Below are 27,554 nucleotides of genomic sequence, written 5' to 3' on the forward strand. Positions count from 1 at the left end.
ATAGATAGATAGATAGATAGATAGATAGATAGATAGATAGATAGATATAGTAAGTAAAATAAACTACTATACTATTTGTGGGTCTTCAAGGTACGGATCCCCCGCAATAAACGAGGGACTACTGTATTTTTTTTTTAAGTTGACAATAATATCGGATCATTTACTCTTGTTTTAAATATGCAAGTGTCTGTGACTATATTTACATGTTCTGAAAAGTGGCTTTTTTTATATAAAGACAAGAATGCTCCCAGAAAACAAGGTTGAGAAATACTGCTGTAAAGTCTCCATAATACAAGAACTAAAACCTCTTGTTTAAAGCTACATCATTTATTATTTTAAAATCACTGATGCAAGAATATATCAAGAGAAACCCCCAAAAAAGAATGTTTAATACTATGTTGTGCATCTATTGTTTATGGGTGATTTAATAAGTATCTCAAAGCACTGCTAACAGTTCAATAGATAAATGAAACACTTATATGAAAAGTTGATTTAACAAATAATCACAGTAATCTCTGGTCTCAAAAATACATGGCAGCTCCTGCAAACTGAGACCTGCTGGCTTCAAGTCCCAACAATAAGAGGAAGTGGGGACTCTTGGTTTATAACACATAATATTCAGTCTATGACACACCCATAGCTGCACAGATTCAAGTTATCTGGTTTAGTTTTGTTAGGATGTCTGCAGAAGCGAGCATGCTCAGAAATTCATCTTATAATTAAATGGATTGGTTTTTATCAATACGATGATGCAAAAATCTAATGGATTCAAATTTCATTCCAAAATAGCATCTATTTAAAGCTACCCCACAAATGCACTTACATCATGCAAGTTTGTGTCTGTGGACCACTGCATCCCTATAACATCTCAAGTTTCTCTTAAAAACTTGTTTCTTCCTGAAAACATTTTACTGCAAAAATCTGTGCTAAAATAGTTGAGTTCCCATGGCGATTCATTCCCATGACAATTTGTTCACTGGCCAAGAAAAAGTCAACCTGAAAAACTTTTTTTTCCAGAAGGTAAACAAATCTCTGTTCATTCAAAATGAAGTTATTTTAGAAAGCAAAGTTTCAAAAGAAGAGTAAAAAGAAGTCAACTTTGGTACAGCAACTTCAAGATTCAAGAAGAAGATTTAAGCTCTTACTCTCCTTCCCGCATGCTTTTTTTTTTTTTTTGCTCTCATCCTGTCCACCTCAGAGCCTCTCTTTACACATCTTCTGAATGAAAAATTATTATGGATTTGGTCGGCTGGTCCCTCAACGCAATTGATAATTTTTTTTCCCACCAGACGACAGGGTGCTGGAGAGCCCTCATGCCCTGAACAGATCCACGCAGCTGGGTATGTCATTGATTTCTTGAGTGAGTGGAAGATGATGTGCCTATCTGTGCTGTCCGTGGAGGATGTAGAAGATGTGTGCATTATTGGAGTTATGATAACAGGGTTTCTGCTTTTTGGAATAGGTGGATACCTTGGATATCAACAAATTAGGAAGACGTCAGCAGCAGTTTCGGCCATGGTAAAACTGCCAGCCTTGTGTGAAGGATTAATTCATGCCTCAAGCTCTCAGATTTATATGCTTACCGAGCTCAACCATAAGCTGGACGCAATTCTGAGAACCGTAGGCCACTTGCGGCTCTTGTAACTCACCAGCATGAAGGTTTCAATCTTGGAGAATGCTAAATCGAGCACGGACCGCACAGATTGTCCACTAATTCTGGCTGTTTGGATTTGCCATTGGGTGTACCAGCAGAACTTGAAGGCAGACAGAAATCAGAGTCTGGTGGCCCAAACAATTGTTGTTTATCTGAATGTGGCCTCCCCGCTGGCCTTGGACAGGCCAACTTATCTCAAATTGGTCCTGGAGGATACATAAACTTGAAGCTCTGCCTGTCCACTCCCAAGGACATCTGTGGCCTTATCAGAACCATGATGCTGATAGACACTGTACCATCTTATCAGAACTTTGGAACTCTCTGGAGTGTTTTTGGATAACTCATCCTTTTTGTCGACCTCTATGCACAAATGTAGTATGATGTCATTGTATGTTGCAACTTTATGTTGTGAGGTCTTTTTTTGCATCTTTTACACCGTTTCCCGGCCAGGACATGGTGTGAGACATGAGGGTTTTTGGCTTCCTCCATCCTCATGTTCTCTTTTTCTCATCTGTTTGTTGTATGTAAAAGGTCTCTCTTGTAAATGAGACTTTAAGGCTCAAATGGAACTAACCTGTATAAATAAAGGTCTAATAATAATTAAAAAAATGAGTAAAAACTTCCTTGAGTTTGAAATCTTTGAAACTATGTTGTCAGTGGAGCAACATGCTATAAAAGTAGTGCTAAATGCATTTTTTCATTGTTTTCTTCTAAAAATGTAATAACTCATCCACGTTCGGAATCCTGAGACATCTAAGTAGCTCTTTTTTTATTAGTATAACATCACACTCAAGTCTGCAGTCAGACTTATTAACAGGAGAAACACACACTAACACATTAGCACTATGTTTGCCACTCCTACACGGGTATATTCTTCCTACTAAATAACTTGTAACATCGTTAAGGAAATAGCAACCCTAAGAATATCAATACTATTTTCATTATGGCAGTAAAATATATCCATACAACCTGCAGTTTGGTGGTTCCAGCGCTCAGTCCGATTAGCACTTGACCCTCCAGCAGTTCGGCAATCTTCGAGTCCTCCACCCTCAGGGATTCCTTGACAAGTTGTGTCACATCCACATGCCAGTCAGTACCAAGCAGAAAGTTCTGCTGACTCAGCCTGTCCTCCTCTGTGGCTCCTTTAATGTCTCCAACATCCGACACGAACTGTGTGAAGACACGCAGCGTGGTGCTCTGGTACTGGGCCACACAGACATTCTCCGATCTCCCCTCAGGTCCATAGGCACCATCCTTGTCATCAGTGACCCTCTCGAACCTACCAATACAAACAAGAGGTGCAGCTGAGCAACGGCTGAATACAGTTAAGTGTTTAAATGTAGAAGGAGAATAAAATTACTTTAAGCTGTTTCAAGTTCAAGTAGGTTTTATTGTCATTCACCACATGTGGTACATGAGGTGGAACAAAATTGTGCACACAGGGTCCCAGTTACATCCAACAATAGCAAAAATATAAAGTGTGAAAAGAAAGTAAATAAGGCTAAACGAATGCCAAACAGTATGCTAAAAGAAGTATATGTATCTAAGTAAGAAGCACTATAAGGCCTTTGTCATTAGATAATTAAATAAAGTTATATTTTTGTCGTGTAAACACATTTATGCTTCTTTTAACTATTGAGATAGATGTCTAAAATGTCAGAGGAGCATTATTTAATGCTGTCAAATCCTCTACTGTGTTCTGCTGCACGCTCACCTGGCATTCCAAAAGTCAGTCTCCCAGAGTTTTAGAAAAAAATCCATTAAAAAGCGACTCGCAGAGACAAACTGCTGCCTCGCTTGCTTTTCTTATTTTCGTTTAAAGGGCAACTGATATTTTCTCTCCGCGCCTTCCATTTATTCGGCCCTCGGCGAATGCTTTGCAGAAACCGCCATGTCAGAAAATAGGGGTCGGAGTAAATTACAATTTCTCTGCTGAGTTTGTTTGCAAGCCTATCGGTGGGAATTTGTGAAACATGCTGTGAAACACGTTCTTAATTTCGTATATAATATAAACTTGTAAAGCATTCTATCACACTAACCAACCGACATTACACCAAACAATGCAAAAAAGGAGAGAAAATGGGCATTCATGAACAATTTGAACATAACTATATTGATTCTTCTTCATTGGATTATTTTAGCTGTTTAAACCACTGTTACATCAGAATTTGTCTCTTGATACAAATCTGCTGATTTTTGTTCCGTGCCTTATTATTTTTCTTTCTGAATTTCTTATCCTTTATCTTTCTTATTCAGCTCTTCCTCTACCCCACACCTTTTTATTCTCGGTCTTTCAAGCGCCACTTCTCTTCTGGTCAAGTGGCAGAGAGGAATGACCATGACAGTTTCCATTTGGTTTAATGAGGCATGGCCGGTGAGGCAGAAAAACATGCTGACAGGTTAACATGTTGTGGCTCAGTGGCTCGGTTTAGTTCCTCACCTGGCTGTACCACATACCCTCCCTGCTTTTTGTCTCCCCCGCTTGAGTAAAGGGACAGCAATCTACACAGAGGTGACATTCGTGGCTGGCAGCTGAAACATGGGGTCGGGGCCTGTTTTCAGCAGTGAGTGACGAGTCAGCCATCGCATCGGACTTTAATGAGTGGCCTTGTTCACTTATGTGGAAGAGAATGAGCTCCTGCTTAGCTAAAGGCACGCACACTGAAAATCCAGTGCCAAGAAATTATTGGACTTTTAGACTTTTCCCTGTTTTATTTTTTTCTCAGTACACACACATTTTGTCTTTTTCATGAGGGGATCACATGAAAGGCATGAGTGAAGTTACCTGGCTTTAATTGCAATGGTCATACTTGTAAGGTGGGGGTTGTAAACAGATCGGAAAAGACACTGCATTGACTTTGTCTTAAATTAAGGCACCTGCTTGATGTTTTGATTCATTTTAGCAACAGCCGGGAAAATAGATTGGCAAATATTTGTCTATCAACAACAGTAAACCATTGTGTTGTTGTTTATTGGTTTGTAAAATCAAGTACAAGTGTTGCTGTACAGAAATGCTTCATCATTTGCATCGTTTAGAAACAGTCACAGTTTGCACAGAGACAACACAGGGTATTTTTCATCAGCAGGATGAATGTAAGCTGTATTAAAAAATAAAATGCAAAATTTAGATTTTTAAATAAAAATATGTGAATCCACATTTCCATATTAGTCCAAATTGCAGTGATGTTTCTAATTTGGGCTATTTTCTGAGCTTAAAGTAAAAAGTTTTATACAAATCGATCCATAACTTTCTGATTGGTTCTGTCCAGTGTTTATAAAGCCTAAACCTATTCATGGTTTATTAGTAATTTTAAAGAAAGTCATCATAATATTCATCACATTCTAAAAGGTTCTACTCTTAGAAATACAACACTTGTATATCTTGTGAAAAATTGGCACAGTAGTGTTAGTGTAACGTTGTTGAAATTGACAAAAAGAAAATCTCACAATGATACCATCAAATTCAGTTCTTATCTTAATGGAGAAACAAACAAAACCAGTAACACTGTATCCTTGTCAACAAAATAACCCTATGGTATTTAAACATTAAACAAACAAACCAACAAATGGGTAAATATGTAGGTTTTTTTTGCAGCATATATTTTTATTAAAAGAGTCAACTGGGTCTTTTCTTTGTGACATGTAATATTTTAAACTGTTATCAAGTTTGATTTAGAGCTATAAAGCCATTATTATTAGGCAAATATTTACTCATAAGATTTGTAATGTGCAGCTGTCCCGACATTAATTTGATGGTTGACCATTTATATTTTATCAAGTATTATTTATTTATTTATTTTCTTTCAGCTGCTCCCTTTCTAAGGGGTTGTCACAGTGAACTAACTTGCACTAAGACTTTTACGCCGGTGCTCTTCCTGACGCAACCACAGACCACAGATCTACCACAGCCCTCTGTGTGGAGCAGAGAGCTCCTATCTAGGGCACCCAGGGGAGCAGATGGTGGGGGGTTAAGAGCCTTGCTCAAGGGCCCAGAGTGGGGCAAATGAGGGTGGAAGCAGGTTGGGTGCTTTCCCCACCCACATTTTTGATGTCGGTCCGTGGGTTGAAACTGTGACCTTCCAGTCACAGGCTTGCCTTCTCTAACCTCTGATATTTCATCAAGTATGACACAGAAAAATACGTCACAATTTGTTATACAGTTAAAAGTTGCAAAAAGGCCATATTTTAGTTGCTGAACACAAATAATAATTTTTATTTAAACTAAAACAGTTGATTTTTCAGTTATAAGCATTTACAGTTTTCATTTATTACTGACGTCAAGCTCAAACGTGCATATACAGTCCCCTCCAAATGTATTGGAACAGCAAAGCAAATCACTTTGTTTTTGTTGTTCACCGAAGACATTTGGATTTAAGATCAAAAGACGAGGATGAGAAAAGACCAGGATTTCAGCTTTTATTTCCTGGTCATTTACATTTAGATGTGTTAAACAACTCAGGATATATCACTGTTTATTTTAGACCACAGTATTTGTAGGTAAGCAAAAGAAATGGAACAAATAATCTTCAAGTAAACAGCATTTTATATTTGGTGGCATAACCCTTGTTGCAATAACTGCCTCAAGCCTGCGGCCCATTGACATCACCAAACTGTTGCATTCTTCATATGTGATGCTATTCCAGGCTTTTAGCACAGCTTCTTTTAGTTCCTGTTTGTTTCAGGGGGATTTCTCACTTCAGTCCCCTCCTCAGGAGATGGAATGCATGCTCTATTGGGTTAAGGTCAGGTGACTGACCCAAAGCAAACTGCCAACAAAACAAAGGACTTTATCACTGGCCAAGTCATTGTCCTGCTGCATGAAAAACCTCCTCCTGATTAGTTTGGATGCATTTCTCCTCAGATTGGCAGCCATGTTTCTGTACACTTCCAAATTCATTCTGCTTTTATGATCATTCGTTACATCATCAATAAATATTAACGAGCCTGTTCCAGAGGCAGCCATGCATGCCCATGCCATGACATTACCTCCACCGTGCTTCACAGATGAGCTTGCATGCAGTTGCTGTCCACACTTTGGCCTTCCCAGCACTTTGGTAGACAAATCTTGGTCTAATGAGTCCTTAAGATTGTGTTCCTGGACTTTTGCGGCTCATCTCTGCACTTCTTTGCCAATTCCAAACTGGCCTTCCAGTTCTTACTGCTGATGAGGGGTTATCTTGTGGCCTCTATATTTCTGCTCTCTGAGTCTTCTTCAAAGAGGGGATTGTGATACCTTCACCTCTGCACTCTGGAGGTCATTGGTGATGTAAACTACAGATGTTTTGGGTTTTTTCTTAACAGCTCTCACAATATTTCTGTCGTCAGTTACTGTTGTTTTCCTTGGCTGACCTGTTAGATGTATGTTGCTCAGTACACTGGTAGTTTCTTTTTCAGAACATTACAAGCTGTTCTGCCCAATGTCCAGCGTTTGTCCAGCGGCTCTGATTGATTTTCCTTTTCTCAAGCTTCAAAATGCTTTGCTTTTCTCCCGTAGACAGCTGTCTGGTTGTCATGTTGGTTTATCCTCTTTCAGAAGAAGTGCAGTCTGCATAGGTTTAAATCCAGGCTTAAAACTTAGACTAGTCATGCAGAACTATTTAATGTTTGAACTATCGAAATAACATGCAACACTTGGTCAACAAGAAATACCTGTCAATAACATGTTCCAACAGTTTTGACCACTCAGTAAAAGGGTGGGTTCACACAAAGGGTAATATGTCCTGAGTTGTTAAACACATTTAAATGTAAATACCAAGAAGTAAAAGCTGCAATTCTGAGCTCTTTCAATCATAAACACAAATGTCTTCAGTGAACAACAAAAACTAAGGGATTTGCCTTTATGTTCCAATAGTTTGGGAGGTGACTGTATTATATATGCAAAATTTACTTTCAAGTTTCCTAAACATCTCATCCTCTTAAATAAAATAAAATCTAAAATGGTTTGTGAAAAATTGGACTTTCTTTGTATTTTATTTTCAAGTCACACGTTTCTAATTTAAAAAAAGAGCAGCTATGTGAAACTCCTATAGTGCATTGAAATACGACTTAATGAAAAAGCACGCAGAACACCAAACAAGATCTTTGCTGCTTGTTTTTTGGTGTAATTACTGTATACGTTATGAAAATGTATTGTTTGTTAATTTAACGTCCTGGGTCAAATTAAAACAACATGTCATGTTTCTTTTCTAAATGGTCACATTAAATACAGATTAGCATGATGTAAATTAATATATATGCTTCAGAAAGCTTTCTATCTTATTCAGCTACAGTATGTTTATATTGGAAAAATGTAATTATTTAGTTTTATTATAAACGCTGTTTACACTCCATGCTGTGCTGCACATACCATGATGCATTTTACCGCCATCTGAAGTTATGCCAAAGCTCTGTAATGCCCAAGATTATTATTCATTTTTTTATTTGCTATAAGTGCTTTTTTTAGGACATTGCTCAAGTGAATTATTAGGCATAAATTATACAGCTGAACTTTAATTTTATGCGTCATAAATTCGCTCTAGCACTTGAATTTAGAGCTATCTTATAATACCAAATACTAAATATGTTTTTTGCATAAAAATTGTGGAGAGCTTCTCAGATAAATGATCTAAAAGCACATTTAGATTTGTTTTTAGGAGGTTTAAAAACTGACGAGTTTTGGCAAACATTTCATTTGCTGAAATTTGAGAATTTATTGTTCTTTTAGACCATGCTAGACATTCCAAGGGATAAAAGTTGTAGTTTTGTGGTGCAGAAGTGCACCACAATACTGCTTTTACATTGAGTTATTTGAATACTCCTCCCCCTTTAAAAATTAGATGTAATAGTTTACCATAAAACAATACAGATGCACAAAAACATGTCTTACCTCCTGTTACTAACACCAGCTGGGACCTTCCAGCCCTTTATCTGATTGAGTTCAGTGTCAGCCACATCTATGAGCAAAGGCAGGCGAGGGATCCATACGCTCATCTTGAGCTGCGCGCTCAGAAAACTGTAGGTGAAGTTGAGCATTACTCTGCTTTTCCCCTTTGTCTCTTTTCCGTTGACATACACATAATCACAGCGCTCTGAGACCTGAACACAGTGTGGAAAAAAGAGAAAACAGAAAGAGGTCAGACTGATGGAAAGTTTGCATAAAATGATTAAAACAAATGAGCTTGCAAATCATATATAATTTATGTTTTGCTACATTGTTTAAGGAAAAAAGGTCATATTTAACGTTTTGTGCATACACTGCAAATTTGTATTTTAGATCGTTTTTTTTTGTTTTTTTTTCCCTGAAATCTTATGCGTCACATTTGAGTCCAGAACTTGACAGCGCACAAGTTCATCAGCATATCCTGTGAACATACTGTAAGGCCACAATTATAAAAACATCTAAAACAATTTTGTACAGGCTGAACACTAAGTTTTAGTGTTTGGGGTAGAATTAGGTTTAAGTGACTGGTTAGCAGTTTTACCTCTAGTATTTGCATGTTTTTTTATGTGTGCCAAATTACTTCCTAAATTGTATATGCACTGCCAAATACACATCGGCAAGTACTGGGAAGTTGGCCCAACTAACAGATGGACACACACCTGTTTCATCCAACCAGAGAACAACATGCTCAGAGAAATAAAATGGTATAATGTAAACCTCTAATCAGACATCAAAATATCTGAGGAATTTATGTAATTGGGTCATATCTGCATTATTTAAGGAAAATATGTTTAATCTATCATAACTATATTTCACAGACTTTTTTTTTTTGCAATCACAAAAGTTTTAACTTAGTGTAACTTTTATCACTGTCATTATCTTGATTGGCACAATTTTTAATTTCGGCACATCGTTAGCAGGGACAATTGTTTCTTTGTATTAAACCAGTCACAAGAAAAACTGTCATCTGTCTCCACTTCTTTGCATACGACTTGGCATCTTTAACTCTCAAACGGTGTCAGATCAGCCCCTCTCTCCGAGGAACAAAACTGACAGCTCAGTGTCTGTCAGTTCTCTCCTCCTACTGCCTTTCGTTTCTTTTTTTCCCCTATTCTATCCCACTGCTTTCTATCTTCGTCGATCCAGTATTATCATACCTCTCCGGGTTCTGTCTTCTGATTAGAATAGGTTGTGATTATGAGGGGAAAGTTTGGGGTTTTCATTTGAATGTCACATTTAGAAATTCTCACTTTTACGATTTGAATTCGGTGTTAGGTTTAAGAACCTCAAAGAAATATCTCTGCTTTTTGAAAATGGTTTGGTTCTGTTGACTTCTTCAGGCCATGACCTTCAATGTGCTGGGCCAATTTACAGCTGGTATGAGAGTCCGCTCCTATAAGTCTGAGGCCCTAGTTCTCAAATATGTTTTACCAACGTTTTCACGAGTATTCACGAGTACCTGATACACAAATATTTGTGAAAAACAATGATTCTTGCAGCATGTCAACTATCATGAACAATGTAAGTGTGCATGTGGCAGTCACATGACATGTTCCAAGACCAATTGGTTTATTTTGTATATTGTGTAAAAATACATGTTAGATTTTTTTTCTGATTATTCCAGAAAAGCACATAGGCATTACTCCATGCAAGTTAGATATATTGAGATGTATTAAGTTAATTCTGTAAAATGTGTAGTATTTTTTGAGTAGAAACTCTAGACGTGCTGCAGGCTGATTACAGTAGGCGACATTGTTTGTGTGTGCTCTCTTGAATATATATATAATAAAACAGCCACTAGGGATCACAAGCCAGTGTATCTCTTGTGCCGGTCACAAGCCCGGGTAAATGGCGAGGGTTGTGTCAGGAAGGGCACCCGACATAAAACATAAAACTAACATTGGAGTTCATCTAAGTGACACCATACAGAATCGGTTAAGGCCTGGGTTTACAACAACCACCTTTGGTGCTGTTGAAAAATGGTGCTGGTGGAAATAGTGCCACTGTTAGTCGAAGACCAAGAGAAGGAAAATTGTGAGGAGACAGCAGGAGAAGAGGAAAGTCAAGAATGTAGAACTGAGTGTGGCAAATCTAAATTTGGGGCCAATTCCAGGCAAAGATAGAGCTGGCTGACATGATGCAGAGAAGGAAGGTATATGCTTTATGTGTCCAAGAGACCAAGTGGAAGGGCAGCAAGGCTTGCAGCATTGGAACAGGGTTTAAACTGTTTTACCATGGTGTGGATGGAAAGAGAAAGGGAGTAGTGGTGGTCCTGAAGGAGAAGTCAGCAAATACTGTAGTAGAGCTGAAAAGAGTGTTAGAAAGGATGATATGTCTGAAAGTAGAAGGTCTGATGATAAATATTAGTAGTTATGCTCCATAGGTTGTATGTGATAGAAGGGGAAGATAAAATTTGAAAGGATCTGGATGAAGTGATAGAGAATTCACAGGGAGGAGAGAGTGGTGATCAGATACGATCTGAAAGGACATGTTGGTGAAGGAAACAGAGGGGATGAGGAAGTGCTACCCATAACTTCCTCATCCCCACTGTTTCCTTCACCAACATGACGTTTGGTGTCAACGAAAGAAACCAGGAAGGACATATTGTGGTGAATTTTGTAAAATGTAAATCACAGGAAATAAAAGCTGAAATTCTGAACTCTTGTCTCACTCATATTTTGATCTTAAACCCAAATGTCTTCAGTGAACAACAAAAACAAAGGCATTTGCCTTGCTGTTCCAATACTTTTGGAGAGGACTGTATTATATTAGCAAATTTATTTTCAAGCTTCATGAACATTTTATAAATGAGAAGGAGGCAGGTGGAACAGTGAGAAGCAATGGCCACTAAGGAGCAGTACTTCAAATACTTAAGTGTCTACTGTCCAGGAAAATAAGCAGTGTGGTAAAGAGGTGAAAAAAATAGAGTCCAGACAGGATGGAGAAAAGTTTCAGGAGTGATTGGCAACCAAACGGTGACAGCAAGATCAAAAGAAAAGTTTACAGGACAGTTGTGAGACAATCCATCTTGTATGGCTTGGAGACAGTGGCATTGACAAAAAGACAGGAGAAAGAACTGGAAGTGGCAGAAATGAAGATGTTGAGGTTCTCTTTGGGAGTGACAAGGATGGATAGGAATGAGATCATCAGAGGTACAGCACATCTTAAACAACTGGGAGTTAAAGTTAGAGAGGCCAGACTGAGGTAGTTTGGACATGTCCAGAGGAGGGACAGTGGGTATATTGGTAGAAGGATGTTAGAAATGCAGCTGCCAGGAAAAATACAAAAAAGCCAAAGTGGAGCTATATGGATGCAATAAGAGAGGACATGGAGGTAGTTGGAATGAAGGCAGAGTGAGATGGAGGAGGATGACTTGCTGTGGAAGCGCCTGAATATGGAAAAGCCGAAAGAAGCAGCTCTGAAATATAAACTACACACACATATGTAACATACTAAAGTATTAGATTTTGTGATGGAACTATCTTGAGTCTGCGCTGAAAAAAATCAAAATTTGGTTTTCAATGTGTCGTTTAAGACTCTATTTTTCCTTTTCTCTGTCCATTTTCTCTTCCTCTCTCCGTCATCTCAAGGTTTTCAAACATCTCAAACTTTAAATCTCCAATTTTCTTCTATTTTGTCTTTGCACTCTAAATCCATGTGATTGTTTTTGTATGAAGGATATTGCAAGTGATATCTATGAAGGACGAACTGAGGCCAGTTGATGGAGACAGTTTCACCACAGAGATAATGTGGCTCAGGAATTATTTTTTAACCTGTTTTATCTATAAAAAACACATATTTTGATGCCTAGTTTCTTTTTTAATTACATAAAATAGGTGTGTAACTAATCATAGTTGTTCTTTACAACCACTAAATCCTTTTTTCAAAAGAATCATTGACTGTTCTATAATTTACTGCAGATTTTTTTTTTTTTTTTTTTTTTTAGAAACCACTATTTTGTCTTATGCTGTTTTCTTTCACTTTCCATTTTGTAAGATTTAGGCATCTGATAAAAAGTTGGTGTTTTATACAAAAACAAGAAAAAACTCAGAAAAAGACAAGTCTTTGAAGGGTGCAGCGTAAAAAAGTTTGTATATTGTGAAGCCAGTAAATAAACTTCTCACTAGTATTTACAGGAGAAGCTCAAAAAAAGAAAAAGAACAATTTACATAAATTAGCACAAATAAAATTATTATTTTTGTCCCCGTTTTATAATAAACCATCAAACCAAGATATTTCCTATTGACAATAGAAAAGTCTAGGTTTTGATACAATTTAATGTAAAATATATGGATTTTCCTTGAAGTTATTGTGCTCATCAAAGCAAAAGTATGCTAATTATTGTTCCCCATCAAAAAGAGGGAATTGGAAATACCCTCCATCCGTCAGTCAGTAAATGTGAGCGCGATAACTTGAAAAGTAAGTGAGGTGACTTCCATTTTGGTGTGTGGCTGCATCAAAGCGTAAGAAATGTTCCTGTCAAAATTTGGGTTTCCAGGTCAAAATCCAAGATGGCCACCACCATATATATTTGTAAACCTATGTCATTTGATGGAATTATGCTTTCTATTTTTTATATTGCTTAAAAGTATAGTTTCCTCAAATGATTGGTGTGACCGGTGGCGTGACTGAAAATGAATGGTGACCAGTGTACCTTGTGGTAAATAAAATTGGACCCTTGCTCACCAGGATCTGGCACTCTGGGGACATCAGCGTACCACTTGTTTATCAGAGAATTTTGATGAAAAAAACAAAAAGACTATGAGAATAAATACCAGTACTCAAATAAATGCTGTTATGAAATTAGACTGTAGGTAGGTCAGTCCAGCAAATGGTTTGATCTCAAGTTTATGTTTATACCATTGTGATAAAATGTTTAATTCTATCCCACAGGGCAAATGATGATTAGTAGGTTTAATATATTTGTAATGGCCATCATTACAATAATGTAAACTACAGACAGACAATGTAAGTTTGTTAGATAAATAACTTTACTAATTGGCATTTATAATGTATGTGAACATTTTTGTTCAGTGCCCTGAAATAACTTCTGCTGTGATGTGGTGCTATATAAATACATTGAACTGAAGTTGAATTGAATTGAATGTAAAATAATAATAACAATAAAAGGCACAATGTTTAAATTTAAATAATTAAAAATGAACTATTGTAAAAATGTAAGAAGAGGTTTTGCATAGCTTGACTGTGTGAACTGGGGCTAAGTATGACTTACAAGAGTGTTTTACGCTTTGAAAAATAGTCCGTGAAAAGATTTAATACAAAAAGTGATGTTGGAATAAAAGACTAACAAAACCACTGACGTACTTCAATGATTTTAGAGCAAGAAGTATTTAACAAGCTGTGGTTCTTTTGTAATTAAAAAATGAAATTATTCTCAAAAGACCAATGAAAGTGAACAATTGGTATGAAACATTGAAATCAGAAAGTGTAATATTCTGGAATTAATTTTATATTAGTGACGAGGGGTGCTGCTTTTGCTATTCTCAAAACAAATGTGTTGGCTGGGAGTTCTCACTCTGTGGCTCACAAGGTTAGTGTCGTATTGTGCGGCGCCTCTTCAGTGGATAATTAAACCCGTTGAGAGATCCTCCACATCGTTTCTTCTCCCACTGATCAGATATATATGTACAAAGCACTGTGCAAATATTGTAAGACAGTCTTGATTTCAGTTTTGTTTCTAAAGTCACATATTTCTCATAGTGTATTAAAAATGTCTTTGTGTAATAGCTTTTGGACTTTTCTAAAGGTCGTTCATTGTCTTTTTTATGTTAGTTGCTTCTGCAATCCTTGGAGCTAATGGTTTCCTGAAAAGAAATGTTTGCATTAAAAGTCATTTATGATTGATTTATGACTCATTTAAGAAAACTTCTAAAACTTAAGGGTTTTATGCGAGTTTGTCATGAAAACATTTTATTCCAGTTTCTTTACCTGTATTTATATATAAAGAAAAGGTTAAAAAAAAACGTAGCTTGAAAGGTCTAAATTTGTGTTTTTGCACCACCCATGTGATTCTTAAAGAGAAGTGAAAATATTAAAAACTTGGTTTACAGATGATGGATTAAGTAAAAAAAAAAAAAACAAGAAAAAAAAACCCGACACGTCTGAGGTCGTGTTTCGGGTCTTTTGCTGACTTTTCAGATACTGTTGATCTGAAGATAGTTTCTTGGGCATTACACTGCATCTTTACTCCTACACTTATTATGTTTTATAATTTAAAAACACATATTTTTAGTTGAGACACATCGAATTTTAGCTGCACAGTGGTACAGTGGTCTGTCACCAGTGGTGTAGTCAACGTATTTGTATACAAACTCATACGCGGTATAGGGTATACCGCGGTAAAATTAGTTTTACGTTAGATGTTGGGACACCGCCAAAGTCACGGAGCGCGAATGTCCAATGTCCAATCTAAAACTAACTTTATCATGGTCAGTCCGTATACTGTGCTTAGAAACCAAAGTACATTGGTTAGTACAATGTAATTGTCGATTTATTTAGATTTTTTTTAAGCATATTGAATATTTCCAAATTTCTCTGATGCTTATAATTGAATACATGTACAGCAAACTTTGCACAACAGTTGGCTTTTGTATTAATAATGTTATAGAACTTATAAAACAGTATCAAAGCAAGACATTTTCAAGTATTACATAGTAAGTACAGAAATATTAGTTATACAATAATTTGCTGGATAAGCAAATGTAATAGACAAGCGCTGCATAGAGATAGATTGTTATGGAAGCATTTAACTGCTGTTTAACATATCAATGACACGTTCCTAATGATACGTCATGTATCATTGGGCACGTTTAAGTGGGTATACTGAAATTCTCAAGATTTTCTAGTGGGTATACTCCATATATCCACATATCGCATAGACTACATCACTGCCTCTTGTGAGAAGTTTGCACAATTGCCTTCTGGCCCAACCCCTTTCTGGGTGGAATTTGAATGTTATATTTTTGGGGCATTCCAGTTACCTTCTGCAGACCAAATACATTAATGCTAATTGGTAACTAAATTGTCCCTAGGTGTGGGCGAGAGTGAGAACGGTTGTTTGTCTTGTTTGTCTCTACATGGCTCTGTGATGGACTTGGGACCTGTCCAGGGTCTCACAACTCTTACGACAGCTGGAAATGAACACCACCTCCCGGTGACTCGAATGGAAAAGCAGGAAAGAAAATGGATGGAATAAGGGAGGTCAAATTTTAGTCCAACAGCTCAAAATCAATTTTTTGGTAAAATTAAATAAATACAAAAAATGTGTTTGACCAATTCTGTTATCTTCAATATTTGTGTGCATTAAATTCAAGAAGTATGACAAAAGCATATTTCTGCAGCCAGGTGCTTGTGATAAAGAGCTAAAGGAAACAGCTTAATGAGTCAGTGCAAAAGGGTTATTTAAAAAAAAAGACTGAAAACAAACCAATGACTTGAAAATAGCTACATTTACCTTAATAACCTGTTCGTCTGTGGACCTGCACTCCACAGACTCTGTGACATCTGATACGGATCCATCTGTCCCTACAGTGACCACCTTAACTGGGACAGCGACAGTACGCCCTGTGAGGACAGCCGTGTTGAGGATCTCACTGTCCTGGAGAGAAACAAAAAGAAACCCATTAGACACAATTTTATGAGCTGGTTTGAGGCAAATAAACTAAAGCAGACATTATGTAATATTATTCCTGCATGGGGAAAATGCAACAATGCAGTGGAGCACTACGACCTGCAGACTCTAACTACTTATTCTAAAGTAATGGAAAGGATTTTTCTTTTCCGCCACATTTTCAAAGAAAACATTTCTGAATATTTTGTTTCATTTTTGTCCATTCGGCCCCAAATATTACAAATAGAACCGAAAAACTTGGTCCACGTTGTTTGTAATTTGGAACAAAAACAATCATTTTATACACCTAAAAGCAAAAGTTTATTCAAGTACCGGTATATAAATTGGATCTAAAAAACAGTACGGGGCATTTTATTGCTGGAGTGTTCTTTTCAAAAGACAACCCCTTCGGTATCAGGTATTGGAATACTTCGTCCTATAAAATTATAGACAATAGTCTCCATCAGAAACCCTTCACATATAGTGCCCTTTGAAACCTGTACAGAAAATGACAGGTAGTTATGAGTGGTAATATTTACTTTCACAGAGATGATACAAAGGAAAACAGTGTTTACCCCACATTTATGGGTTGATGGTAGCAAGTAAATAAAGATATTTTCCAGTAAATGATCAAATAGAAATAAAGTGTGAAAAAAGGTCATGTTGTGGACAGCTCAGTTGCTTGTTCTAACAAACAAATGTAAATACAATGCCATTTATTCTTAAATGTTTGAGACAAACAGGATTCAAACATTTTTAAATCAGTTTTTTTTTTTAATCAGTGTGTTGTAACAATCATGCCGTTTTGTTTTGTGAGCTGTATGCATAGACATTTTGGGCCTTCTAAAAGCAGGATAACTTGATTTACTGTAATACAGCCCAGAAAAAAAAACAAAAACCAATTGATTAATGAAAGTTGTCAATGTGCTCTGAAATGTCAAGGTAGCAGTTTGTTATCCAGCTCACTACTTTGTTTATTCAATGTTCCGGCGCACATTGGATTCTTTCTCAATTATCCGCCACAAGCATTTAACACTTTCAAAGAACTCAAAGCAAACATCAGAAAGGAAAAAAGCAAATTCAATTCAATGTATTTATATAGCGTCAAGTCACAATAGAAATCATCTCTGGGCACTGAACAGAAACATCCATATTTAAAAATAATAATTTAAAATTATTTATATGAGGAGCAGATTGCTTTGAGTTTGAGTCCATTGCAGAACTCTCATCTTGAGCAAGCATGAAGGCGACAGTGGAAAGGAAAAACTCTGTCATGAGGAAGAAACCTTTAGCAGTGCCAGTTTCAGGACAAGCGGCCATCTGCTTCGACCGGCTGGGTTTGGAAGGAACAGATACACAATGGCAGGTCAAGAATCAAATGTTGAGATAGAAATAGTATCAAATGAAAACGTGCCAATTTTAACATCTCATTTAAGGAAATTAGATCAATTTGTTCTCAGTACTCTAAGCCTATAGCAGCATAACAAGCCAACCCTAACTATAGGATTTATCAAAAATGAAAGTCTTAAGCCCAGTTTTAAAAATGGACAATGTGTCAACCTCATGGACAGAAACTGGAAGTTGGTTCCACAAGAGAGGAGCCTGATAACTGAAAGATCTTCCTCCCATTCTGTTTTTGGAAACTCCAGGGATCACGAGATAACCTGCAGTCTGAGAGCGAAGTGCTCTTTTAGGAAAATATGGAACAACAAGATCTCGAATATAAGATGGAGCTAGGTTGTTGAGAGCTTTGTAGGTTAGAAGTACGATTTTGACTTAAATTCTGGACTTGACAGGGAGCCAGTGGAGAGAAGCTAAAACTGGAGAGATATGATCTCTCCCACTAACTCCAGTTAAGACTCTGGCAGCAGCATTTTGGATCAACTGAAGACTTTTTAAAGAAGTATTTGGACACACAGATTACAAGCCATTGCAATAGTCCAGTCTAGATGTGACAAATGCATGGACCAGTTTTTCTGCATCATTTTTAGATAAGATGTTTCTAATTTTATTGATATTACGCAGGTGGAAGAAGGCAGTTCTAGTAACGTTTTTAATGTGGGGGATAAAAGACATGTCCTTATCAAAAATAACACCAAGCTTTTAAACATTAGAACTAGAGGCCACATTAATGTCATCCAAGGAGGACGAAATAATGAAAAAAAATTCCCAAGATGCTCAGGTCCAAAACTAAAACCTCTGTATTCAAAAGCAGAAAATGTAGGGTCATCCAGGTTTTTATGTCTTTAAGACATGCTTGTAGTCTAAGTAGCTGATTGAATTAATTTGGTTTCATGGACAAATACAATGGTGTATCATCAGCATAACAATGAAAATTCATTCCATGCTGTTTAATAACATTAAAAAGCATGGAATAAATTGTGAAGTAAATAAAGTGAAACTGAGATTAGAGTAACTCCAGTAGAAGTGAATAGGCTTCTGCTTGACTTGCATAAAAAGACAACCCGGTGGGAAAGATTATCTGTTGATGTACATGGTTCTATATTTTGTTTTGAAGTACAGTATAGAAAATCATGACAAGTTATAGTAATATCAACAGAAAAGAGAAATATCTAAAGGTCACACTTAACTTAAGGTCTGTCTCATAAAGCTCTGGTACTTTATCCAAACAAAATAAATAAAAGCACATTATTTAAATGAGAAAATGTGGTACAAAAGTATGAAATGTTTTGTTTGTGAAATGCCTAGATTTTTAGCTCTTATTGAGCTGTTAGTACATGTTATCAAGTGTTCTTACAAACACTCTTACAAGTGTTCTTATTGGAACAAAACCTGGAGAATCATCCAAAAAAAGTTCAATCTGGTCCTCTGGTCCTCTGGAGAATCATCTTTTTTTTTCTTCTTTTAATCTTTTAAACTCTGCTGCCACCACCATCCACAATATATTTTGATGTGTGGCCAATGAAAGATATACAATTATAAATTATGTACTTCAATGAAATAAGTTTTCTACTATGGTTTATTTTAGGTGTTTTTTACTTAAGACAATACATAATAAAAACGTGACATCTCATATGCTAACAATAATGTTCATACTTGGGTTTAAAAGAAAACTAAACATCAATATCTAACATCCATCCATCCATTATGTTTGCCGACTTTTCCATTTTGGGTAATGAGGATCACTGGTGCCCATATCCAGCAGTCACTGTGCAAGAGGCAGGGGAGACCCTGGACAGGTCACAAGTCCATCACAGGAACATTTAGAGACAAACAACCATTCACTCTCTCACTCTCACCTAGAGACAATTTAGAGTTACTAATCAGCCTAACATGCATGTTTTTGTTCTGTGGGAGGAAACCAGAGTAAATCATAAATGGACTGTACTTATATAGCGACTTTCTATCTTACCAAGGCACTCAAAGTGCTTTACAACACAATTTGTGCCTCATTTACCCATTCATACAGCACTACTAGATCACTACAAAGCTAAGTGAACAAATCATTCTAAAGAGTTTAATCAGTGCTTTGGATCACATTCATACACTGATGGGGCACACATCGGAGGCAATGAGGGGTTCAGTGTCTTGCCCAGGGACACTTTGGCATGTTACTGCTGGTGGATTCGAACCCCCAACTCTTGCATTGGAGGACGACTAATCTAACCACTCAGGCACAGCCACCCTGCCACAGAGTACCTGAAGAAAACCCACGCATGCATGAAAAGAACATGCAAACTCTAACCAGAAAGTCCCCCGGCCAGGATTCAATCCAGTGACCAAAAATCTAGGATTTTATCTTTATTTATATTAATAGATCTTTATTTCACAGATCCTGTTGTTGCTCTTGAAAAACGAGGAATGCAAGTTGGCTGAGAGGGAGGCAGGTGGAACAGTGAGGCTACAAGGAGCAGAGGTCACGAAGGTGCAGGACTTCAAGTACTTGGGGTCCACTGTCCAGGAAAATAGGGAGTGTGGTAAATAAGTGAAAAAGAGAGTCCATGCAGGATGGAGTGGATGGAAAAAAGTTTCAGGAGTGATTTGTGACAAAAGGGTTGCAGCAAAGGTCAAAGGGAAAGTTTACGTGGCAGTTGTGAGACTAGCTGTGTTGTAAGGTCTGGAGACAGTAGCAATGACAAAAAGACAGGAGACAGAACTGGAGGTGCAGGAATGAAGATGTTGAGGTTCTCCTTGAGAGCAACAAGGATGGCTAAGATTAAGAACGAGATCATCAGAGGTACAGCACAGGTTGAACAACTGGGAGATAAAGTTAGAGAGACCAGACTGAGATGGTTTGGACATGTCGAGAGGAGGGACAGTGGGTATATTGGTAAAAGGCTGTTAGGAATGCAGCTGCCAGGAAAAAGACAAAGAGGAGATCTATGGATGCAGTTAGAGAGGACATGGATGTAGTTGGAGTGAAGACAGAGAATGCAGAGGACAGAGTGATATGGATAAGATGACTTACTGTGACGACCCCAGAAGAGTGAACAGCCGACAACAAAAAATAAATAAATTATTGTTCCATATTTTCCCAACAGTGCACTTTGATCTCAAACTGCAGGTTTACATGTGATTTATTCTCCATGCTTGTCTTTAAAATCAATGCTGTCATTGTCCTCTGCTTTTCTTTCCACATAAACTACACCTGGACCAATGCTTCTGTGTTTGTCCGTGTCTCTTTCCTGTTTTCTCATTACACTCACAAATATCTGTCTGTATGTCAATGCATTGTATTGTATTGTATATTGTGATTCTTGACCTGCTATTGTGCATCTATCGTTTCCTGTTCCTCTCAAACCCAGCCGGTCGAAGCACCACTTGTCCTGAGCCTGGTTCTGTTAAAGGTTTCTTCCTCATGAGGGAGTTTTTCCTTCCCACTGTCGCCTTCATGCTTGCTCAAGATGAGAGTTTTGGGATGGGAGTTAAATTCAAAGCAGTCTGCCTCAGATAAATAATGTTAATTTATTATTTTTATATGAATGTTTCTGTTCAGTGCCTTGAGACAACTTCTGTTGTGACTTGGCGCTATATAAATAAACTGAATTGAAAAATATTCAAATTTGGAATGGACTGACTGTTTTTGGATTTGAATCTGAATTTAATATGAACTTGAGTTAAATAAAGAAAACTGAACTGAACTGATCCAATGATGCTTAGTCAGGTCATGTGGAGGATTTTCTTTTTATGCTGAGATGTTTCATCCTTCATCCAAAAGGACTTCTTCGGTCTGAGGAGCCACCAACAAACAAAACTGATTCCCACAAACAGCATACTCCATATTGGAAAAAAAAGAGTTTGCTGATAAGATAGCCTCCGGGGCCCACCCTGAAAACCTGAACTGACATTTTAATACAAAAAAAAAAAAAAAAAAAATTCTTTCCCTTTGTGCAATCACAGGTCCATGGCAGAAATGTCTAATGTAGCTTTTGCAAGTCTGAAAAGTCTCACACCTCACCCTCTGACATTTTCTGATGAGGGTGTAAACATATTTAGATATAAAATAGATTCCCGTTTCGTAGACAGGTTTAAACAAAGTAAAATAAGACTTTGCTCGTTACTGTTCTTTGAAGCTTTTCTGCAGAACTTTCTCAAGTAACAAGCAGAATAGATGACAATGATCTATTCTGCGAAACTGTAGTTATTTAAGAGATATCACAAGATACACTTGAGAGTGAAAGGCCTTACAGAAGAGCAGGAAGAAGATAATGAGATCAATTAAGACAACGTCTGGTAATCCTTGAGCTCTGACTGTGTTGGCTGTCAGGGGATTTATTATAACGGTGGATCCTGCACATCATTAGCTTCAATAAATGGCTACCAAGAGGCCTTACGTTTTAAAAGGGAAAGGCAATCTGAACTTCTTCAGATTTCTTTATTCATCCTAACTGTTGCTTTTTTTTTGTTTGAGTTGCTTTTTTACCTTCAAATTGCTTCTGCGATATAAAAATGTAATTAAAAGATTTACTGTAGGTGAAGCATTTTCATGACATTTCATAAAAAAGCCCTCAAAAGTCATTTTTTTAATAATTTACATTAAAAAAGACAACTGAAGATGTGAACGGGTTCATCGTTTGTTGTTTGTTTTTATAAGCAGCAAAACCATTTATCATAATCTTTTAAAAGGTTTATTAAAAATGGTGATAGAAAGAATGAAGAAAAAAAATAATTTCTCAATTGATTAACTCAATAACACTGTCTGACAAAGTTGGGTTAACTAACATTTACTATGTTTGTAGTATTAATGTTTTTGCTTTTTTTAAAAGATAAAATGCATCCTTCATTTTTTGCTTTTCAGTACAATTTCTAAGAAAATAATCTTTCAGGGATAATTACTGCTTTTTAAACTAGCTTGTTAATTTGTATGCAGCTGCATCAAAGTTGTACATACATATTTTAAAGGTGTTAATGGTTGTTTTTTGCAGTTTTTTTGTTTTTTTTTTCATAAAAAGCCTAAATTTGGGGGCAGTTGCCGGCTGGAGAACAGGCTGTTCAAAAAGCCAAAAAGCTGCAGATGACAAGGTGGTATCTAGTAAAACAGAAATTTTTGGTCTCATCAACTGAGTGCTGACATAAGAAAAAAAAAATCCTCAGGCCTTTAATACAATTTTGATTTATTACAGACAAGATTAAAAATAAAACCTACAAAAAATATAAACATTAAAATAAATTGCAATATCAGTGCAGGCATTATCAATATCACAATTTTGATTTGAATAAATTTGCACAGAGAGCATTATGATGACAGAAGCAACATGGAAGTGAGGAAAATGTGAGTTTATTTTGTTTATTATTGCAGTATTCAACAATATAATCAGAAACATGCACTTCTAAAATTGCGCAGCTCTACATGTTTCCATAATGTGTTTGATAAAACCAGCTATCGCCATCTGAGACTCTCAAACCCATCCATCCTCCCAATTAAATGAAAAATATCTGAGAATTGTATGGTGTTGATAGAAACAGGTGCTCTGTGTATTCTTTCTTTTTAAGAACAGTGTTTTTCTTAATGAGCCATTAAGACTGGAGCAACAATATCCAAAGAGGCCTTAATGAGCTACAGTCACAAAGATAGTGGAAAATATGGCTCAAAGGAAGCTCAGTTTTCATCAAAATCATGACAACAAACATTTTCTTGACTGAAATGTACTGAAATTACATGACACCTCGAGGGACAAATGAGGTCCCACACAAGGTTTGCTTTTCCCAAATGATGTACAGTAGTTACTTTATAAGGCTTGGCTTTTTAAATTCACTCCTGATGTTTTGAATAGGAGAAGAAAAAAAAAAACATGTCTTTTTCATGAATTCAATTTGAAGACTGCAGCAGATCAACATCTATGTCTCCAAATGGCTTTATTATTAGCTAATGCACATATACATTCCAGATAACACATGCATCTGCATACACATGCAAAAAAATAAATAAATAACTTTGACGCACAAACACCCTTGATACCCAGGTTAGAAAAAAGGCACGGCCCCTCCTCTGTGCAGCAGCTTTTCTTAACCACCTTTCATTGCAGTGCAGAGTGCAGGGCAAAAAAAAAGAGAGAGAAAAAAGATGATGAGAGACAGGAGAATCGATAAAAGGCCATTATGCTTCTGTGCAGCTGGGTACAAGGGTGGAGCGTGTGGGGGCTGATATGGTTGAGGATGAATCATGTGTTCAGTAGCAAACAACCTACAGAAGTGCTGCTCAGAGGATAGTTACTGTATGTGAATGTGAGTGGGCTGAAGGACAAAATCTGCTCTTGTTCCATGCCTCTGAGGAATAAATTCATTAGTTCAGGCAACTTGGTGGCCACAGAGGTTGTATGAGAGTGCTTTTGGATTTGTCACCTAGTTTTTAAAACACAAGTGTTGGCCATTTGCATGTAAAAACACTGCTGCGAACAGAGGTTAAGATGTATAACATGGTTCAGGTAGATTAGCAATAACATTAGCCTTAAAATACAAACAATGATGTATAAAACTGCAATTAATTCACCATTCATGTCAGCTTTTAATTCATTTTTCAAATACAGTTTATTTAATAAACTTTTTTTATTTATTTATTTTTATGTTATTCAATTTCTTTCAAATTTACTGTAATTTCTGAACTATTGAGCACACCTGAATATAAGTCGCACCCTCTAAGTTTAAATAGAAAATTTAAATTTCACATAAATAGGCCTCACTTGTCTATAAGCTGTGGGTGTTCATGTTGTAACATGAGCTATTTACAAAGACATCTTATTTTTATATATTTTTTTAACTTTCAATTAAATATGTACTGCTAATTCATTCAACCTTTATTTACACAGGTTAATCCCATTGAGCCTCGAGGACTCATTTACATGAGAGACATGAACATGCACATTTACAGTAATTTTTTTTCCCCTCTGAACAGTGCCTGTAACACGGCTGATAAAAAAAAAAAAAATACATTAGTCTATCAGGAAGTCAATGATTGCTACAAAAAAAAAAATCCATAAATTAGCCGCAATGTTGTATAAGCCGCGGTGTTCAATGCGTGTGAAAACAGTAGTGGCTTGTAGTCTGGAAATTACGGTAGAGCTACTTTAATGAATTGAATAAGATATGGGTTTACAAAAAGGTGGAATGATACTTTTTTTTTTTTTTTTACAAAAATAGTAGAACTGACTACTTTGGAAACCACAAATTGTAGCTCTCACACACAATGAATACAGTATCAGTTTGTTCTAAAGAAATCCTATTTTTTCTCCTTAACCTTAAGTACCAGAGTGAGGAACCTGAGTATTTTGGGTAAATACAAGTAAAGACAATCCATGGACATCAAGGTTTATGCTCAATAATCCAGGTTAAAAAAAATCCAACAATGTTCAATCAGGTCATCTGGACAGTTTTCTTTTTTTTTTTTTGTCGAGAGACATTTCACCCTTTATCCAAAGGGCTTCATCAGTCTGAGGAGTCACAAACAAACTGTTTTCCCCACTAAGCAGTACACGCCTACAGTGGATCAATCATATTGCTGGTGATAAGATGGTTTCTGGGGGCTATCCTCTCCCCTGTCGACTCCTCCCAGTGGAGGATCCCCCCATTATCACCAGCAAACTGGTTGATCCACTGTAGGAGTGTACTGCTTAGTGGGGAAAACAGTTTGTTTGTGACCCCTCAGACTGATGAAGCCCTTCAGATGGAGGGCGAAACGTCTCAACAAAAAAAAGAAATTGTCCAGATGACCTGACGGAACATTGTTGGACAATCCATGGAATTAACGCACATTATTCTTTTTTTAGACTTTTCATTGTATTATGACAAAAATGCATAATCTGACTGGAAGCGAAAATAAATAAAAAATGCTTTCATTTTGTTACTTTAAAACTTTTTAGGAGCTTATCTGTGTGTTAGTTGTTTTGTTGTCATACTCACAGAATGTTCCTCTTTTATTTTGTTTGACTTTTAGGATAAGTCTTCAGAGTACACACGGTGACACTTAGATTTCTGTTTTCCTGACATTTTGCGGCAAATAGATTTTATACCATTTACTGGTGTTATCCATTTTGATAAGACTTGGCTGTTGTTTCAAATTTCACTTTGAGATAAGCATATATTTATGTAAGACACCATGCTGTCTCCTGAAGAATGTTCCATAATGTTGCTATAGACATCATCCTAAAATCACCCTTGAACGAGGTCATATAGAAATTGTTTGTTGAGAATGAAAGATAATAATGTATACACTGCGGGTATTGAAAATGAAGCAGCGTACAGTATTTAATAAAATCACATATCTGCATTATGCCCGTGAATTTTCCTGCTGAGCTACTCTCTGAGCACACATTGTCAAAGGAGTGGCGAGATAAGTCATGATTAATTCTTTACATTTATTTAAAGGGATGAGGGGAGAAGGAAAAGGAAATGTCAGAGATTTGCCCAGCCTAAATCTGTGCCCTGAACTCTGCTTAACCCTGGCTAGCAATTTATTATTCAGTGGCTGAAAATATGGCTCTGATTCGCAGAAATACCACAGACACAACCATCTACAGCTGAGGCTGCAAGCTTACTTAACCTGATTGGGGCTTACAGCACTACTACACCTTTAAAAACATGTTTTTTTTATTATTATTTATCATGTCCTGGATGGTTGAGAATCATCAACATGATGACTGATCCATCTCTCAGGTGCTGAGGCAGGTCTTTGAAGGATTTTCTAAACTATTTTTTTAATAATTGCTTTCGAAAGGGTTCCCAACCGTGGTCCTTGAGGAACACCATCCTGCATGTATTAGTTGTTTCTCTGCTCCGACACACCTACTTTTAATTAATGTGTAATTAACAAGCTTCTGCTGAACATGATGAAGTAATTAAATCACTGAATCAGGCGTGTTGGAGCAGGGAAACAACTAAAATATGCAGAATGGTGTTCCTCATGGATCAGGGTTGGGAAACAATGAATTAGATGACTCATTACTTCTCACTTGGTCCGTTTTCTCATTGTTCAAGTCCACACTGCTGTTCTCGTCCGAAACACTGGATGAACAGAAAATGGGTGGAGTGAACCACTTTAAACAAACAGGAAAACCTGGCTTCTTAGAAGCGAAATATAAAGAAAATAAAAAGGAATAAAGAAATTTGAAAACAAATGCAGGAGGATCAACATCTAGGATTAAATTCTTCCCTCTTACTCTTTCTAAATGAGTGATACAACAGCAGGAGAAAGCAGTGTTCACACAAAGTAATCCTTTTATGGTTATGGATTGTGAATAGAGCACAGCTAAGAAATTCAGCATTTGGATGCTGAAGTTAGATTTGGGCTGGAGCAGGTTGCTGATAATCAAAACGCAATGGATGAGACTAAACAAGTAAAGATTTTTTTTTCCCTTACCAATAGTGAAAAATGTGAGTCAATTTAAAAAAAAAAAAAAAAAGCTAAAACTTTGCATTTTTTTAAAAAGAAACATTACAATCTAAGAAGACAAAACATATCAGCACTGTATTTTTTTAAATGTATTTATTGGTTCATTGCATAGCAACTTGAATACAGAAAAAAAAAATCCTGTTTTCTGAAATAAAATAAAAAACTAAAACTGTGTGCCTTTATTAATTTGGAAGGCAGTTACAGTTGCAGTATTAGCAAGTTTACAGTTGGGGGCAATTTGGGGACATTCTGCCATAATCACTATAGGAAATACCACTATTGATTAAATAAGAGCCTGCAGTGATTTATACTCTCCTCATTAATTAGATATTGATTTATAGCTTGTTTGCCTGGCGAATCTATTGGAATTTGTTATTGTGTAGTCTGAGCTCTAAATACATTTAGTGAGATTAAATATTAAGCCTCTCGTTGTGTTTCCTGCCTCATAATTTCTCACTCTAACATTAGAAAGGAAAAAAATAAAACGGGCTGCAGCGATAAATTG

At 36.7% G+C, this 27,554-nt stretch overlaps 1 protein-coding gene across 1 annotated transcript in view; it reads right to left on the bottom strand.

The window, feature by feature from the left end:
- The window catches only part of si:dkey-112m2.1 (transmembrane protein 132C), a 187,052-nt gene that overhangs the window by 6,780 nt on the left and 152,718 nt on the right, over positions 1 to 27,554 (bottom strand). The window contains exons 5-7 of the mRNA XM_037692045.1: positions 16,048 to 16,191; positions 8,520 to 8,728; positions 2,624 to 2,933 (exon numbers count right to left, since the gene is read on the bottom strand). Of these exons, the coding sequence (XP_037547973.1) occupies positions 2,624 to 2,933; positions 8,520 to 8,728; positions 16,048 to 16,191 (663 nt within the window). The remainder of the gene's footprint in view (positions 1 to 2,623; positions 2,934 to 8,519; positions 8,729 to 16,047; positions 16,192 to 27,554) is intronic.

Source organism: Nematolebias whitei, chromosome 18, assembly GCF_014905685.2.
Source record: "Nematolebias whitei isolate Nwh7 chromosome 18, NemWhi1, whole genome shotgun sequence".
NCBI lineage: Eukaryota > Metazoa > Chordata > Actinopteri > Cyprinodontiformes > Rivulidae > Nematolebias > Nematolebias whitei.